At 40.0% G+C, this 17,831-nt stretch overlaps 1 protein-coding gene across 3 annotated transcripts; it reads right to left on the reverse strand.

The window, feature by feature from the left end:
- Nucleotides 1–12,843: 12,843 nt before the first annotated feature.
- LOC135171666 (uncharacterized) lies at nucleotides 12,844–15,403 on the reverse strand. 3 transcript variants are annotated; one of them, XM_064138293.1, is made up of 5 exons: nucleotides 15,290–15,403; nucleotides 14,890–15,181; nucleotides 14,062–14,810; nucleotides 13,360–13,527; nucleotides 12,844–13,207 (listed from the first exon to the last, which is right to left on the reverse strand). In XM_064138293.1, the coding sequence occupies exons 1-3, from the start codon at nucleotides 15,398–15,400 to the stop codon at nucleotides 14,578–14,580; spliced, it is 636 nt and encodes a 211-aa protein (XP_063994363.1). In that variant the 5' UTR covers nucleotides 15,401–15,403; the 3' UTR covers nucleotides 12,844–13,207; nucleotides 13,360–13,527; nucleotides 14,062–14,577. The 3 variants fall into 3 exon arrangements, with proteins under 3 accessions (XP_063994363.1, XP_063994361.1, XP_063994362.1); XM_064138291.1 differs by having other exon boundaries at nucleotides 12,849–13,207; nucleotides 14,890–15,403; XM_064138292.1 differs by lacking the exons at nucleotides 12,844–13,207; nucleotides 13,360–13,527 and having other exon boundaries at nucleotides 14,051–14,810; nucleotides 14,890–15,403.
- Between the last annotated feature and the right edge of the window lie 2,428 nt (nucleotides 15,404–17,831).

The raw sequence follows: 17,831 nt of genomic DNA on the forward strand, positions 1-17,831 counted from the left end.
GAAATATGGAACGTTCGAGAACAAAATCGAACGTTCCAGCTAAATCATCGGAAATGGTGATTAGGGCAGCGCCTCAGGTGCAATTAGGCACCTGGATGCCAGCGCGGCCGGTCAGGCAGACCTCGCCCAGGAGGTGCTGCCACCCTTCGCCACATGAGGCCGTCGCCTCAACAAATATATTTTTTTTTAAAGACCGCTGGTTACAATGCAAACTACCTTTACCAGACAAGTTCTGAAAAGGCTTACTTAAATTTCTACGATTACAATTGCGTTTTTGAATAATTTTGTTGAACATTTTCATAACAATGCGATCGTTACGTTTTGTGTCTGAAGTAAATAGTTTATGAAAGGACTGTAAAGACCGATCATTGAACAACCAGTGAAGCACAACAATGCAGTACTGCCCACAAACATCAGACGATATATCTTGGAGTCTCTTCTGGCTCCATTCATAAACATTGCAATTTCGCTTAAGGCGCTGAGAGATTCTTGTATCGAAGGGTGGCATTCCGAAGCTGTCGAAATAGATTCCTCGCCTATTTGAACCGAGGTAAACGGCAACCCAGTGACTTCCTGCCTGATTGTGGTTGTCGGTGTTGATGATGATAGCACAGGGCCGGGGCCATGTCCAGGGGACACGGTCGGCAGGGTAGACACCTCCAATGCATGCATCTGTATGCGGTAATATCTCCAGGAGCTCAAGGGTATTCATAGAACGTCGGTAATCCGGGAAATGAGCGTTGGTCACGTTCAGCAGGTTGAATGCAACTAATGCAATCTTATGCTGCGCTCCCATTAAGTAGCCCTCCATTTTCATCCACTGTAGTCGACAATAACCTGCCTTGTGGAATCAATTTCTAGCAAATTGTCATATTCGGCGTACAACAGACAATTTACATTCTGCTCTGTTGCTCTATTGAAGCGAACTTCAATGCGAATACTTCCACTTTTCACCAGATTCCAATGGCCAGCGGAACTTGCAGATAAATCAGGAGTCAGATCGAACGCGAACAAGCAAAATCCATCGGAATAGGCCGGACGAGAGATGCTATTTCCATGGTGGCTGAAATGTGTTCCAGTACCAGCAAATAGGGTGTTGAATGCCTCCACATCTAGGCAGGCACCAGAGGTGAAACTTGGCTGCAGAGGTTTTGTAGGTACTTGGCGTCCATCAACATTCAGGCATAAAAAGTTTATCCCAAAATTTTGAAAGTTGAAGGGGTTCTTCTTTCTCGATCCGTTGAAACTGACATTGTCAACAAATCCCAGTATGATTCTTTTAGGTAGTTGACCCAAAATGGCATTGTCTATTGTCTCCCCCATAATCCCCCGATGGAGAACAAAAGATTTGACCTCCACCCGTGTCAAAGGATATTTCGCAGTTGTCTTTGCAAGCGTTTTAGCGTGAGCTATCAAAATTCCAGGGCTGAGTTTCACACGGCGAACTATCAAGGAGGCTTCTTCTATATGCACCTTATAATGCAGGGGAGTGGAGTCCATAAGGCAAAAGTCGTCCTTTGCACGGATAAGACGAACGCGTAGCTCTACGCCATTCATCAAAAACTTGTCTTGATTGAACACGTCACAATGTAAATGTCCCAGTAGATCAAATGCTTTTCCACCTTTAGTAATTGCCTGACGTACGGCTAGTCCATCGTTGTTTCTTGCATCAGCCGCCGTTACAGCAATAGAATCCATTGCACCATAGCTATCCGTAGCCCAAAGAGACATTCCAAGATGTGAGGACTTTGCATCGGTTCCATAGTTTAGTAATGTTTCAATGTATGCTCTATAAGCGTACAGGTTATTTGGAGGCGTAACAACTTTTTGGTTGAAATATACATCCACTTGGTTAAACATTGAATGTAAAAAGTTATTCACAGGCCCAACAGAGTCGTCTATACCAGCAGAGCCATCGGGTATCAGGATTCTGGCGCGAACTTTGATCATGGTATGTGCCAAATCAATATATTCTTCTCCATGGCCTGGTACGATGAATTCAATTGGGGCATCGTCCGACAGCGTAGATACAGGATTATAATAAACAAATTGAGAATTTTCAATACTTGTTTGGGTAGGTGGTATGGTAAATAGGTCCAGCTCCGACTTCACACACTCAGAAGAGTGCGAATGTAAAAACGACATGATGATTAGTTGAAAATATCGTACAAATCACGAGTCTTCCGCTTTGATTTATGTCTCGGTACTTTTTTCACTTTCTTGCTTCTTTTGTTTGCAACGGGTCTTTTCTTTTTATTCTTCCGAGTTTTGGATGTCTTGGCAGATCCACGGCCAGTGAGCTTATGAGAGGCGAGGCGTTTACGCTTCCTCTTATAGCCTGAGCCACGCATCATGGTCCCAATTTTGTCCTGGGCCCTCCTTTTCAATTTCAGCCCAGACTCGGCTAATCGGTTTTCCAGCGCCATCTTTAAGGGCTTGCCATTTGTCACTACATCCCCAACAACGTTAATACCCGCATTGAGAGCTTCTTTACCGACAGCTCGGGCTGCGCTTCCCAGATAGGGCAGAATGCGTCGAAACAGACCTCCAAGGAAAGCACCAATTCCATGACCTCGTTGATAAGGACTTCCAACGAATATCCTTCCAAAATCATTATATCGGTCCACTGTTCCTCCACCAGCTTGGTTTGCGTAATATGCAATGTACGGGCTCATTTTTGACGTGACAACGTCTTAAATTAGGTTGCGGCTGGGAGTCACTTATGAAAAAGTGTAACGCCCGGTAACGTTACGATGAGTCACCGAACGAGAGAGAGGCCCGCCGAATGCCTTGCGTCTCTCTCCCACTCAACTATGATCGGTCTGCCGCGCATTGAATCGGCGCATGCTTGTCTCTGTCTTTGTCTTTCTCGAACGTTCTTGGCGTTGGAAAAACAAGAAAGCGTCATAATACAAGTTCACACGTGTGGTTAAAGTATCGTCTGCTGTGTCTGTAGTGAAAATGTGGAGTGCTTAGATTCGTCATTTACAACAACTACAACAATAAAGGTAAATAATTGTACACTGATATTTCATTATCGTAAACTATGATTGATTGATTAATTGTTAGATTGACACAAAAGTTGAGAAACTGAGTTTATAGGTTATGTCATACTATTGATAAATGTTGATAGTGACGAAAATAATTCTGTGTGTGCGGATGTGTGTGTGTGCTCGTTTCTTAATTTCATGAAAAATACGTATAATCTTGATTGCGTATCAAACGTTTCTAAGTCAACTACGTTAAAAGGAACAACTATCGACTTGACTTTCGCAAGACACATTACAGCAGAAACACTTCCTTTCATTTCATATTTCTCGTATCATCGTCCTATCCTCAACAAAATCACTCAAATAGGAGTTAGTTAAGTTTAAGTTTACATGTACAATGTTTTAGTAAACAAAATATATTTCTATAGTTAAAATTTGTGCAATTCTTATTTTCATTCAATTCCTTGTTCCTATTGTGCAATTTAATTATATTCATATCAATAAATATTCTACCGAGAAAAAGACGTTGTCACGTAAAATCTTCGCCCGTAAAACCGACTTTACAGGCAACAATTTTTTAGTCAATCAATCCTCTTGAAATGAAGTGTCACGTTCAAAGGACCATACTCGAATGGAATCATATCACCCTGATTGCATCTTATATCTATTTCAATTGTGCGAAATGAATACCTCATCAACGGAATATAATGAGGAGTGGAAAACGTAGTACAGTGCATGGCCCCATAGGTATACGTAGAAGCGCTGAATGGTACCACTCGTAACAGAGATGACTGCACGTCACCTGTTACGGAGGGTACACAAAGATCGCTGTAGATGAACAAATTCGCAGGTAAACCTCTGGCCAAACTTGCTGGTGAAGATCCTTGACAATACGGCCTGGCGTGTGTGAGGCTGTGTATACGTCTCTCAAATCCCAACATATCGGATACTTTATCGGAAAAGTCTATTGCATGAACTGTGCTAGTGCAGTTCCTGGAGTTGCAGTGTTTTACAATTTTCACAAAACCTTGTTGCGCTAAATATTCAAATCGGATATGAGTACTCAAAGACGGAAAAGTATTCATGAACCCCACTAAATCTGTTATATCTTTGAAAACTGCAGTAGGTAGAAAAAATGTTTGTACCGAGTTTGTCTTGGTCTTTTTGTCGGTTGAATTACTAACGAAATTGATTGGAGAATCTTTTCCATTACGTATATGTAAAAAATTGCAAGGAAACTGTATTTCACTCAGACCCACTACCCATTCTCCTTCCAGTTCAACTTGTTTTGGAAGCAAGGTCGTGAATTTCGATGCTGTATTATCAGGATGATAGCTCATGCTGCTGTTGCTGGGGAGCACCATATAAAATTCGTTTCTCTTCATTTTTTCCCAATTGCATGCAGTTCTGCAGCAGGTATCCAAGAATCAAACTTATCAGGATATCCTTCCCAATGAACAAGAACCTGCTTATTTTTTCCTTTTCCCTTGGAGCGTATGACACGTTCCACTATGAACTCGTCCTTGTCCGTTGGTTTATTGACAAGCACCAATTCTGGTTCGTAGAAAAATCCCTCAATTGGTTCGTCAGCAAAATCCATCAACTCGTATATCGGCAATGATTGTTTGAAAACGGCTTTCGTTATTTTGAATATTTCTTTACTCCAATTAGTTTCATATCCTTTCTCAAAGATGCCTTTCGTTCGACTGATGCGTACATAGTGACCAACTTTATATTTAAAGGATTCTTTACGTGGTTTCTCCGTCTTGAATCGACTTTGTATATTACGCCATACGTATGGTGCATTATCCATAGTCACAGCCGCAGGCGCCATCTTTATTGAAGAATGTCGCGAGTTGTTATAAGACTCGACAATTTGTTTCAAAACATCTGTATACTTATATGTTCGACTATGTGTAAAGTAACGCCACATACGTTGCTTCAATGTCCGATTGAAGCGCTCCACAACTGCAGCTTTTATGTCGGGATTACGTGCAACACGAAATTTTATTTTCTTATCAGAAAAAAATTTTTGGACACTGTTGGCCATAAATTCTTTTCCCTTGTCCGTTTGTATCGAAACAGGAATGCGCCCTCCATTTGTATCCATTATACGTTTGAAAGCTTCAAGAACCTGTGATGCTGATTTGTCTTTCAATGGCTCTACCCAGGCAAATTTACTCAAGACATCAATAACTACAAGTAAATATGAAACCCCATCATTATATGTTTTTAATGATCTCAATTCAACTAAGTCAGCCTCCCACACATCATCAATGTTGGTTACTGTATAATGAAGACGCGGAAATTTACGCTTAATGGGTCTATGAAGGGTATAAGTGTTCTGAGCATTAAGCCAATTTTTTATTTCACTTTCAGGTATTTCTTTCTTATATTTTGACAAAATATTTCGAGCCCCTGTGTATGCCTCAGGCTCTGGAAGGTCAAAATATGTCCTCGAGAGTTTTTCATTGTTCAAAACGGAAGCCATGATGTAACTTTGTCGGTTTTCGCAGTGTAGGGAGAACTAAGCCGGGGTTTTTTTCGAGTTTTTACGGGGGCGATGAACAGGAGGAGTGCGTGATCTATAGCTTTTCCTTCTTCTATCTTCGTCTACGGAACTCTCGTCCTCTGAAATTTCAGGTTCTCTTCGATTCCTAATGTCTGGCAATGCTGGTGGAGGCTGATGAAACTTGGGATTACCCAGAAACTCCCGAGGGGTGTTCAGGCTTTGGAGATAAACGGCAAAATGCTCCCATCCTTTAGCTGAATATGTTTTCCGTGCTCTGACAACATCTTGTATGAGATCCACAATATTGACACCAGGAAATGTCTGTCCATCCAAAGTCACTTGTCCTTTTGAATTCCATTTGAGTCTGTTAGCAGTATCAATGGCGCCAATGTATTCTAGTATACCAGCGGCTTTTCGCTGATATACTTTAGGTACAGTAGCAACAATAGCTTTTGGGTCGTATCGTTCAGCGGTTTCAGTTTCGACGTGGGCCTCCGTTTCTAACACCGGCGTTTTAGTTTGTTCTGTATAAAACAAATATCGCCTCAGAACGTCGTTATACAACTTCCATTTTTCATGGTCATCTCTAGGGCTTTTCGAATTTAAAATTTCCAATAGCTGGGTATCTAATCTGCTTGTAACAGTGCCTGGAGTTTGCGCTGATGGCTGAATTTCTTTAGCCAATTCCGTTAAAACATGGTGAGCATCAACATGTGAAGAATTTTTTTTTTTTAGACGCTCCACACTCTCCTCTGGTACAAGAATCATTTTACGTGCATGTTCCATCCTTATACAATGGCTGAGATAAGTGCGCTTATCAGAGGACCCAGTAGCATCGGCAAAATTGAACCACCTTTCTGATTAATGATTTTTTTCTTGCTGCTTAAACTTTGTTTTTTATCGGCAAGTTTTCTCAATAGTTTTTTATGTTTGCACAGTTTTGATTTCTCACAATTTTTCAAAGGAATATTTCCGTGTAACAAATTTAAAGCACACTCGCAAATGCAGCGAATTAAATCTTTATTAGCGTGTTGTATTATTACCCGGCGTAGCCTGGGTGGTGCGTAGATGAGAGCGTGTAATAAGGCTGTATTTTTTTCTCCCAGCGACTTGCGAACAGAGCCGCTTTCAGAACGACTTCTCGTTGCCATCACACATGAACGACTGGTACACTCCGTGATGCCCCTCCTCCTTTTATATTGCGATCCTTGCGCGGAATATAAACATAATGATGGGGATCACTGGGGAATACATTGGTTCGAAACCTACAGTTTTCAGGAGTCGATTGTTTCAAATCTAACAACAAATAGCCATGAGCTGCCGACGTTGCATCAAAATAGGCTTCTTGCAGAAATTTTGGATCTTCTGGATATATTTGACGAGCCAAATGGGCAATTTGTGCACGATCTCTGGGATTTTTAAATACGACGATGTAATTTGTATTCAATGAAATGTCTCTCTGTCCTTTTCCTTGGTGGAATAAATTTTGAGATAGAAACATTACACTGAGATTTTTATGATGGCTTCCTTTTGTAAATAAATCAACTATTGCACCATTCGAAGATTCCCGCATCAAATCGTCCACGACAACCAATTTTGGCTTATTATCATCAAAATCTCCAGATCTTGGTAGGCCTTCACGAAATTCGACAAAATTATTATCATAATCCGAATATCCATTCTGCCACTCAGCGTAATAAAAGATCACTTTTTCAATTTGTGTATCGCACATTTGCTTAATTTCCTTCAAAAACCTTTTAACAAAAAATGTTTTTCCACAACCCGTGGGACCACAAATCATTGCAGTAAAGGGATGTTTCCACCTCGTGTCCATATTGCCTTCTGATTAATCATGCCTAAAATCTCATCATTTTATACAATTTTACGATATCCGAAAATATGGATTTGAAAATGCGAGAGAGGGGCGTGACGTAATGCACCTGTATTGGGGTCAAGTGGGCTTGCCTATGACTAGGACAAGGACAATGCGCGTAGGCGGGGGCAGGTAAAAAAGGCGAAGAAGTGCAGTAGCCCCCCTGTGGCGCCAACAGTAAAACCCCTGACTTTTCCCAATATAGCCCGAATTTTCTCGCACTAACTGCAGTCGTCCAAGGGACATTCACAATGTCGGACCCAAACGATTTAGCGGGGCCCAGTGACCCGTCCGAAGAAAATACTACACCTCCACAGGGAGATTTTGATTGGATAAATAATTTTGATCTTGAGTTATTCGGTGATTTTGCCATTGAAAATAATTTTGATGGAGATTTATTCGAAAATTTTAATTCTGCGCTCTTTGATATTCAATGTGGTGGTGGTGAAAATGTTGTGAGTGACCCTAAGGTTTTGGAAGCTGTTGAAGAGTTTAATCTAGATTTACTAGATCAGCAGAATGGTAAGTATCTAGCTTCATACCTTTTTATAATACCGAGAAAAAATTTTAGGCATATTTTTTTATTGAAAAATACTAAACCCAATTTCAGATCAACAAAATGGCCGCGAAGAAGAGATTGAAAATCGATTGCCGGCCTTAAGGACAATACGACGATCACGCCAGAGACTTCCACGTTTCAAACTCGACACACATGTGATGGAGTTTGCAATCAACCCTTTACCTGAAAGTCGTGACCCTGCCGACTGGGTTGAAGAAGCTTTTCGTGATGTCTATAATAAAATTATTGAGGCTGGAGGGCGTGGTATGAATCGAATGTGCCTTACATTCAATTTTGCAAATATGCAAAGAGACAATGCCTGGATAAGTCCACGTGCGATCAAAGGATATGAGTTTCAAGATCTATGGAATCTTGTTAGCTCTATCGCGCAGAGCGCAAACGGTTTCGGATGTGCCGATAAGTTTTGGATCAAACTTCACGTGGCTGAAGCCCCGGTAGGTCAAGGTTTCCTTGAAAACGGCATGAAAAGAGGGTTTAGTAGAAAATGTATCCTTCAGATTTCGAATGAAGATGGCTTGTGTCTAGCCCGATCACTTGTTGTGGCCAAAGCACATGCAGAAAAATTAAAAACCAGAGCTGATAAGGGCAAGATTCACGAGGTATGGCAGGCAATCCGGCAATGCAAGGGAAAAATGCAACGTAAGGAGGCCGAAAGACTAACTCGAAGGGCAGGAGTCATTGCTCCTGACGAAGGCTGTGGTCTACAGGAAGTTGCTCAATATCAGCGATACTTGGCTGAAGAAGGATGCCTTATCAAGGTCTTTTCCCTCATGAGAAACGGAAAAGATCACCCTGTGCTCTACGATGGTACACCTGAATTGATTAGCAGAAAGATGGCCGTCCGATATACCTTACCGATTGTGTATTATCCTGAAGAGAACCACTATGAGCCAATCCAAAATTTACCTTCATTCTTTGGCGTGAAGTATTATTGCGAGCATTGTAACAAACCTTACACTACGCAAGGACATGTTTGTGATAGGACTTGTGATAGGTGTTTGAAGAATCCTCCGTGTGACTCTACGATTGTTGATAAAATAGTGTGTGACGACTGTAATCGAGAGTTTCACGGGCAATTGTGCTTCGATCATCATAAGAAACCAGGATCTTTCAGCGGAAATAACCCCACCGTCTGTGACTATATAAAATTGTGTGGACAATGTAATACGAAAATTGATCATCGCAAAGCTCAGAATCATGTGTGCCATAAATATTATTGCAACGTATGTCAAAAGGACGAAGATATTTCTCATCTCTGCTATATGCCCACCTTAAAAAGCAAGAAAAAATTGACTTTGAAACGCGTGGCGTTTGTTTTCTACGACTTTGAAACCAGACAGGATGAGCTTCTGCAAGGAACTACAGATGTCAACGTACACATTCCTAATCTTTGCGTTGCACAAACTGTGTGTGACCGCTGTGCAGATATGAACGACGATGACATTGTGAACGCCAACGATAATCACGGAAATCCATGTGGCGTTTGTAAACATCGGGAAAATGTTTTCGATGGTGAGGATCCTGTGCGAGGATTTGTTGATTACATCACGTCGATGGGTAAGACGTATAAAAAAGTAGTTTGTATTGCACATAACGCGAAAGGCTATGATTCACAATTCGTTTTGAGAGACGTCATGAAACGCATTAACAGTCAAATTAAAGCGATAATTAACGGAACAAACATTATCTTGATGGATTTTGGGGATAATAAATTTATAGACAGTTTAAATTATTTTCACATGGCTCTTGCAAGTTTACCGAAAGCTTTTGGATTGGGGAATATAGCGAAAGGTTATTTTCCACATTTTTTCAATACAAAAGACAATCAAAACTACGTAGGGCCTATACCTGATAGAAAATATTATGGTGCTGACACTATGGGTGTCCAAGATCGTGAAAAATTCTTATCGTGGTATAATGACCGCGTCGAAGAAGATTATGAATTTGATTTTCGTAAAGAAATTCTTCATTATTGCAGACTTGATGTTACAATTTTGAGACGAGCCTGTGTTGAATTTCGAAAACTGATTATGAATGCTGGAAATGTATGTCCTTTTACAGAGTGTGTAACGCTTGCGTCTACATGCATGCGTATTTTTCAAACAAATTTCTTAAAAGACAAGCAGATAGGCATTATTCCTCAGGGAGGATATCGGTTAGGGAAAACGCAGTCGAAAATCGCAATTGAATGGCTCTTGTGGCGCGAACATTGCGAGAATCATCGAATAATACATGCCGGACGAACTCGTGAGCACAGAACAACTTCAGGCCTGCGTCTAGATGGTTTTTGGGAGGATACCGCGAATAATAATAAGAAATATGCATATCAGTTCCACGGATGTTATTGGCACGGATGCCCACGGTGTTTCAAATTCAATAGAGATAAAGAGTTGAGTCACAAGGATACACTAGAGAGTCGATATGAGAGAACAGGGGCGATTACACGGGAATTGCGACACTCGGGTTATGAAGTCGTTGAAATGTGGGAATGCGATTTTATTCGTCAAAAAAAGACAGATCATGTGTTGGCGAATTTTGTAGAAAACGTTGATCAGCAAATGTTTATAGCGCTGGATCCGCGCGATGCATTTTTCGGGGGACGAACAGGAAATACCGTAACACATTATGACGTAAAAGATAATGAGAAAATTCGCTATGTTGATGTTTGTTTGTTATACCCATACGTTTTAAAGACAGGGGTTTTCCCGATTGGCCATCCCACTGTCCATGTGGGGCGTGATTGTCAGCTTATATGCCCTAATAATAATATTTCGCGGATAGAAGGTCTCGTGAAATGTCGCGTTTTACCCCCTCGCCAATTATTTCACCCTGTTTTACCAGTAAAAGCCCATGGAAAGTTACTGTTCCCTCTCTGTCGATCAAGCTGCGATGATCTTGTACAAGACAATTGCCCTCATGATGATCCCGCTGCTCGCGAATTTTTGGGAACTTGGGTCGCTCCAGAACTTCGTAAAGCCGTAGAAATGGGGTACAAAATATTAGAAATCAGTGAGCTTTGGGAGTATAAGAGTACTACGCGTTATAATCCTGTGACGCGAACAGGTGGATTATTTGCCGAATACATTAACACTTTTTTGAAAATAAAACAAGAGGCTTCGGATTGGCCTGCTGAGTGTGTAGATGATGAATCAAAGAATAGATATATTGCTGAATATGAGACGCGAGAAGGTATAAAACTTGACAAAGATAAAATTCAAAAGAATGCCGGATTGAGAGCCGTAGCAAAACTTTGTTTAAACTGTCTCTGGGGTAAATTTGGGGAGAGGGAGAACTTGACAAAAAAAGCTATTATTCGAACACATGAGGAATTTGTAAATATAATGTTTAATAGTGAAATTGAAGTAACAGGACTTGTTCCTGTCGATAACGACACTCTCTTCATGTCCTGGAAACATTTAAATGAAGCCGCGGAAATGTCCACTAAGGCTAATGTTGTTATTGCGGCTTATACAACCGCTCACGCGCGTCTAAAGTTATATTCTTATCTAGAAAAACAGCAAGAACGTGTTTTATATTATGATACAGATTCGGTAATTTACGTCAGCGATGGATCAAATGAATTACCGCTAGGGAATTTTCTAGGGGATTTGACCGACGAAGTAGAGGGCTACGGAGAAGGAAGTTTCATTACTTCTTTTGTCTCTGGGGGGCCTAAATTTTATACTTATCGCGTAAAAAAACCGGACGGTAGTATGGCGGAAGTTAGAAAAATAAAAGGGGTTAGACTGAATTATGAATCGCGTAAACAAATTCATTACGACTCGATTCGCGCGCTCGTTGTCGATAAAGCAGATCCCTACCAGATCGACTATCATGGTATTCGTCGGACAGTGTATCATGACGTCATCACGAAACCTGAGAGTAAGATCGTACGTGCGACAGGCCCAAAACGGCGGCTTGATGGTTTCGCGACACTGCCCTATGGTTTCAAAAAACCGCGATTTAACCGCTGCTAGTTGGCGCGCACTGTTTATTTGAAAATTAAGTATTTTATCAATTTAGATTGATTGTAGTAGTTTTGTATAATATTGTTATGCACGAAAAACGTTTGTAGGCCTGCATTATTTAATAATTAATTAAACAATTTAATGAGTAGGGGCTATTCCTTCACTCGCTTAATATTTATTTGTAGACTCGAATAGTTATTATTAAGGGATAGGGAATCGTTTGTTGATAATTAATATCCAAATTACATATTTTTAAGTTTATTTGTTCATTAGATATTAATTTTTTAAAAAATGGGGCCCTACAGTGTTTACATGTGCGCAGAGCCTCCTGGTGTCAGGAGGCGGCCCTACGTTTTTACCGACACTGTGGAATTCTGGGAATCTACGTTTCTGGGAGGGGTTACCGATTCTAAGGGGGGCGCCACCGTCAGCTTTGACTGTCGGGTTTTTAGCCGTTCGTATTTCGAATTGAAATACGAAGTTTCAAAAACCCGCGGCCCGCGAAAATTAAAATTATCTGTAAGAAAAATGTAATTTATACGAAGAAATAAATAAATAAATGAATAAAAATTGAAAAAATTCTCTTTACGCTTATTCCCACCACCCATTTCCTATTTAATAATAATTTAAAAATAAAAGAAGTAAGTGTTTAAAAAAGAAAGACAACAAATATTTATTTTAAAAAAAAAACTTTTTATTAAAAAACTTAAAACTAAAATACAATTAATAATAATAATAAATCTAACTCTAAAATACTTTTTTTCTTAATATTTAAACTTAAAACTAAGGGAAAGAAATCGAGGGAAATAAATAAAAATAGAAAAAAGAAAATATTTATATTAAAAAAAATTTTATTAAAAAATAAAACTTAAAACTAAAATACAAATTTTTTTTTTTTTTTGTTTTTCCTAATTTTATTTTCTAATTTAAAGCTAAGGGAAATAAATAAATAAATAAACAAGTAAATATTGATTTTTAAATTTTGTTTTATTTTTAAAAAAACTTAAAATTAAAAATACATTTTTTTTTTAATTTAAATCAAGTTGGAGGGGGGGGGCAGGGGTCTCAGTCCCACTGCTCCAGGGACCAGTCCTCCTCCATCAGGTCAGGCTGGGCGGGCTCCTCCCCGAAGAGGATCCTGAGACTCCAGGCATCCCACACGTCGTACAGGGTGAGCGCCTGCTCACCCTCGGCCTCGAACTGGCGCGACTCGCGCCTCAGAGCGCGGATCCACCGCGCTCTCGGGGTGTCTGGGCCGACACCTCCCTCCCAGCGAGCTCCGCGCTGTAACAGAAAAAAATTAATATTAAATATTTATAAGAAAATGAGGAAAAAAGGGGGTATTTCAGGAAAGGAATGACAGGAAGGGGTTAGAGGGGATAAAGGGAATAGAGAGAGAGAGAGAGAGAGAGAGAGAGAGAGAGTCAAAAACTTACCATGAAGGCCTCGTCCTCGACATCCGCCAACTATTTGGCGGCCCTGGCGTGCAAATCCTGGATGGCGAAAATGTTTTCGCCTTCCAGGGATTCACCCTCTGCGTCCTCCCAGCGCAGCCACGTATTTGCCTCCCTCAGGTAGGCTCTCTCCCTCCTGGTGGCCAGCATCTGTAAATTGAAAAACAACACAATGAATTAAAAATTAAAAAAAGATAAACAGAATGAATGAATTTAAAAATTAAAAAAACAAAGAGAAGAAGAATGAATTTAACAAACTAAAAAACTAAAACAAACGAAAAACGAAAAATCTAAAAACTAAAAACAAACGAAAAATTGAAAAACTAAAACGCACAAAATGAATTTAAAACTAAAACAAACGAAAAACAAAAAAAAATCAAAAACTAAAACAGCAAAAATTAAAATGAAAATATACGCGGATTTGAAATTAAAAAAAAAAACGCGAAACGTATAGGCATGCCGACATTTAAACAATATAAAAATACGCGAAATGAAAACCAAAAAAAAAAAAACCCAAGAATATAAAAATACGCGAAATGAGCCCACAGACGCGAAAAAATGAAAATTTAAAAAAAAAAACGCGAAACACATATAAAAAATCGCGAGAAAAACGTCACGCACCAAAAACCGCGAAACCCCACGAAAAACATGCACAAATAAATATTTAAAAAAAAAAAAACTTACCTCGCGGACGTAATCCTCCTGGCAGGCTCCTGCACACGTCACTTTCACCATTTTTTTTTAAATAAAATCAAAAAAACACGAAAAAGACACTAAAACTTGACGAGGCACTAGTCGTCGGGGATGGTGATGGTGAAAGAGGGCGAGTAGTGGAACCTCACGGTTTATATAACTTCTGCCCCACTATTTCGCCCTCAACCCTCTAAACCGTAAGTTAGAGGGAGATGGGGGTAAGGATTTATGTAGGAAAGACGAGGAAAAAGTCAAAATTGTTCTCTAAACCCTCTAAACAACGAGAAGGAAAGAGACAATAAACGAAAGACTACAGGACGCCGACGAAGAAGAAGCGAGAGAGAAATTTCTCCTAGCTTCTACGTGAAAAAAAAGGGCTGGGGACAGGAGAGGGAATATTGGGTCTTGCCTAGCAATAAAAAAAAGTCAAGACTCACAGGTAATGCAATAAAATGTATGACTTTTATTTCAGGTATTCAAAAAAATACAGACATGTTTAATGAATTTTTAACCCGAACGGTTACTGGGTGATAACGGGGTGAAATCAAGACTCTGGATGACCAATCCTTCATCATCATCATCCCCGCTTTGATCCAATTGCATCGCAATTTGATCAAGCTCTTTTTGGCGCTGCGTTGGAGCCCATCGCCCTTCGTAATCGTCCCCGCGATTCCTTTGTTCTAGATTCGCGCCCAACGCGACTAGAACGGCCTCGATTTCCTCGATAGTTTTTCGCGGTTCTGAAATGAAAAAAAATACAAGATTAGCTTAAATCAATCTAATCTCAAAATTCATATGATTGATTGATTGAATATTTACTTTTCGGGGTTGAGGTCGCGAAATTCAATGGTCCAAGCTGAGCATCTTCACCCTCGCGTTCCAGGATTAAATTGATGACTGATGGAGTGCTGGGAATGATCTCGATCGATGAATCCAATTCCATCATGGGCTCAGGGATGATATCCTTCGATGTGTTGTCCTTGGATCGATTTTTTTCTGATTTGCGAGCTCTAAATTGTCTTTGTTTTTCCTTAGCTAGTTCGCGACGTTTTTCGCGAGCGATAAAGTCGGCCTTCTTTTTTTCCGCGAGTTTTAAACGTTTTTCGCGAGCCTGTATTTTATTCAGATCCTTTTTCTTATCAATGTAGTTCACTTGATTGAATAAATCAAGATCTTTTTCTAACATATTAATCCATAACTTTTTTTCTTCTGTACTCACTTGCATGATTTCACTTGTTTTTTTATTATTGACTTTCAGGATTTTAGAGCCACTTTGAGTGCTACCGGCTGATTTATGGCCCAATCGTCTGGTTGAGTTTTTTTTCTTCATCTTTTCAACCGTTTGGAGGTCAAAGTCAATATTTATGACAGGGGCTGTCTTGGAAATTTCACGTCGTTGGAGTTTCACATTTTTCACTATTTTTTCAATTGATCTTTTCTCATCACTGTTATATTGCACTACACGATCACTAATTATCTTAATTCCGTTTTGATTGGCCTTGTTTCCACCATATTTAGATTTTTTTAGGTTTAAAAGTTCCAGGCTGATAACCTGATTGATAACTGGATTTTGGAGATGAGTTCATTTGACTTGATGTCATTTTGACGTAAAAAACGTAAATGCAGTAAAATGATCTCACTGGGGTCCTTGATGCATCCCTAGTTTAGAGGAGGAGGGGCTAAGTTTTCCACACTTTTTTGAAGATTTGCCCTTGGTGGGGGGTCCTTTGCATACCTGATGGGGGCGGATGCTCGAGTTTTCCTTTTTTTCGCCCCCCCCCCTCCACTTGTTTTGCATTTGTTGACTATTGAAAGGAAAGGTCAATGATTGGCCCATTTCCTTTCTTGTAGACCAATGTCTCCTCCCCCGCAGGGAGATAATATTCTTCCTCACACGCCCTAAAAAAGTAGTACCAATAGAGTTTTTCCCCCACTCCTGCTTTGCATAATCTTGTGTGTTCTATGCAGTCGAAAAAACCATTTGACTTCGACATTTTATATAATAATACATCACTATTATGCACAATTGCTTTAGTAACCACAGCCAAAGTTTTTGCATTTTTCGCATATTTCTTTCCATTTAATAAATTCGCGATTGCAATGCTTCTCAAGGATGGAGGATTATATCTCATTTGAAAATTCGATTCGATTTCTTTATTAGATTCTGCAGGTTCTTCATTGTAACATATTTTAAAAGTCGTACACATGTCTATGCCCTCATCTTGAGAGTGTAATTTATCCCTGCGATATCTGATATGGATTTTATTCCATATTTCATCGAGAAATTTATATTTGCATACACAAGAAGGATCAACAAGGAAATCTTCCACTTCGCATTCCAATCCTGACCCTATCGCGATTTTCCGCGCTTTTGTTGGACTGCACATGTCATCACTATCTAGGTAATCATCATCGGTATATTTATCAACACATACGCGTACTCTTTTCTGGCGAAATTGAGGCTTTTGTCGTCCCTCATACGATTCGCGACCCGCGAGATATTTTTTAAGGGACTCTAAATCGTAACTTTCAAAGTTTTTAGACATTTTTACTATTGCAATGCCTTTTAACGAATGACAACAAACGCGTCACTCGATTTAACAAAAAAAATCGGTATAGGAAGGTTCCATGGTAAGAGTGGGGGGTACCGCGCAACATACAAAAACCGCGAAAGTGGGGCGCATGTGTGACGCCGCCGCCGCAGAACTCCCTGCGGTGGGGGATAATGTGTGACGGTTATAGGTCTGTCATGCGTATAGTGGGGGATTCTGCCCCCTCCACTCTCATACGTAGCGCTATAAAACGCGGGTGCTCGCGGTGGATTTGATTCAGTCGTCCTGATTTCATCCATTCATTTTTTCAACATGGAGAGCAACAAACAAAAGGGATTCAGTGATGCTGAACAGCATGTGGTCTTGTCTCAAGTTATATCTTTGAATAGATCAGAGACAAAACAAATTCGTGTCGGCTTAAAATTTACGTGTTTCGGTCAATTCGTCCCGGTTGTGCAATTTATGGGCGTACGCCCGAAACGCGCCATATTGTCAATGACACGAGAAGAATGGACCCTTTTTTTCAACGATTTGGATGCTGTAACCGATTACTTTGACCCTGAGAAGTTCCACCCAAAGATCAACCACAATCTACCTGCAAAGGAATTTGGGGCCATAAACGTGAAATTCCACCGCAGTTTTGAAAATCCCTGCGTGACCTTTGTTCGCAATGATGATGCAAATCAGACTCCCATAATGATGATGGGACAGAGCATCATTACATTGAAAAACAAGGCTGCATGGATTAATCAGTGGCTGGATTTCTTGGAGACATTGCCTCTCAAGGAATATAAGGAATCGCTTGTACAATCAATTAAAGGAATTGCTATGAATTATATGGATTATAATAGAATGCCTGCCACGGAGGATCTTCATCATCGCATACGCGTAAATTTCGAGGAAATTTATCTCTTGGCTCGCGATGATCTTCGACGTACAATACCCCACGAAAATCTTGGTTATTTGTATCAATTATTTGGAGAATTATTCCATAATTGTTACAATTATTTGGATAAATTCGCGGGAGGGGCTTACAGAATGCCCTCATATTGAAAAACCATACACATATGATTTTATGTAACTCATTTGTAAAATGGAACCTACGATTTTATGAAATATAAAAAAAAAAGATGAAATTTAAACCCTATGTTTAATTATTTATTACAAAAACCCTCAACATCTTTTCAGGTATAAAAAAGACGGAAGGCA

Source organism: Diachasmimorpha longicaudata, unplaced genomic scaffold, assembly GCF_034640455.1.
Source record: "Diachasmimorpha longicaudata isolate KC_UGA_2023 unplaced genomic scaffold, iyDiaLong2 ctg00000075.1, whole genome shotgun sequence".
In the NCBI taxonomy this organism is placed as follows: Eukaryota; Metazoa; Arthropoda; class Insecta; order Hymenoptera; family Braconidae; genus Diachasmimorpha; species Diachasmimorpha longicaudata.

What these genes read in the sequence shown, in the direction of transcription:
- LOC135171666 (XM_064138291.1), bottom strand. Translation starts at nt 15,400, where the DNA reads ATGAAGAAAAAAAACTCAACCAGACGATTGGGCCATAAATCAGCCGGT. An exon ending in CGCGACCTCAACCCCGAAAA is followed by an intron (nt 14,811 to 14,889) that starts GTAAATATTCAA and finishes TTTTCATTTCAG; the next exon opens with AACCGCGAAAAACTATCGAG.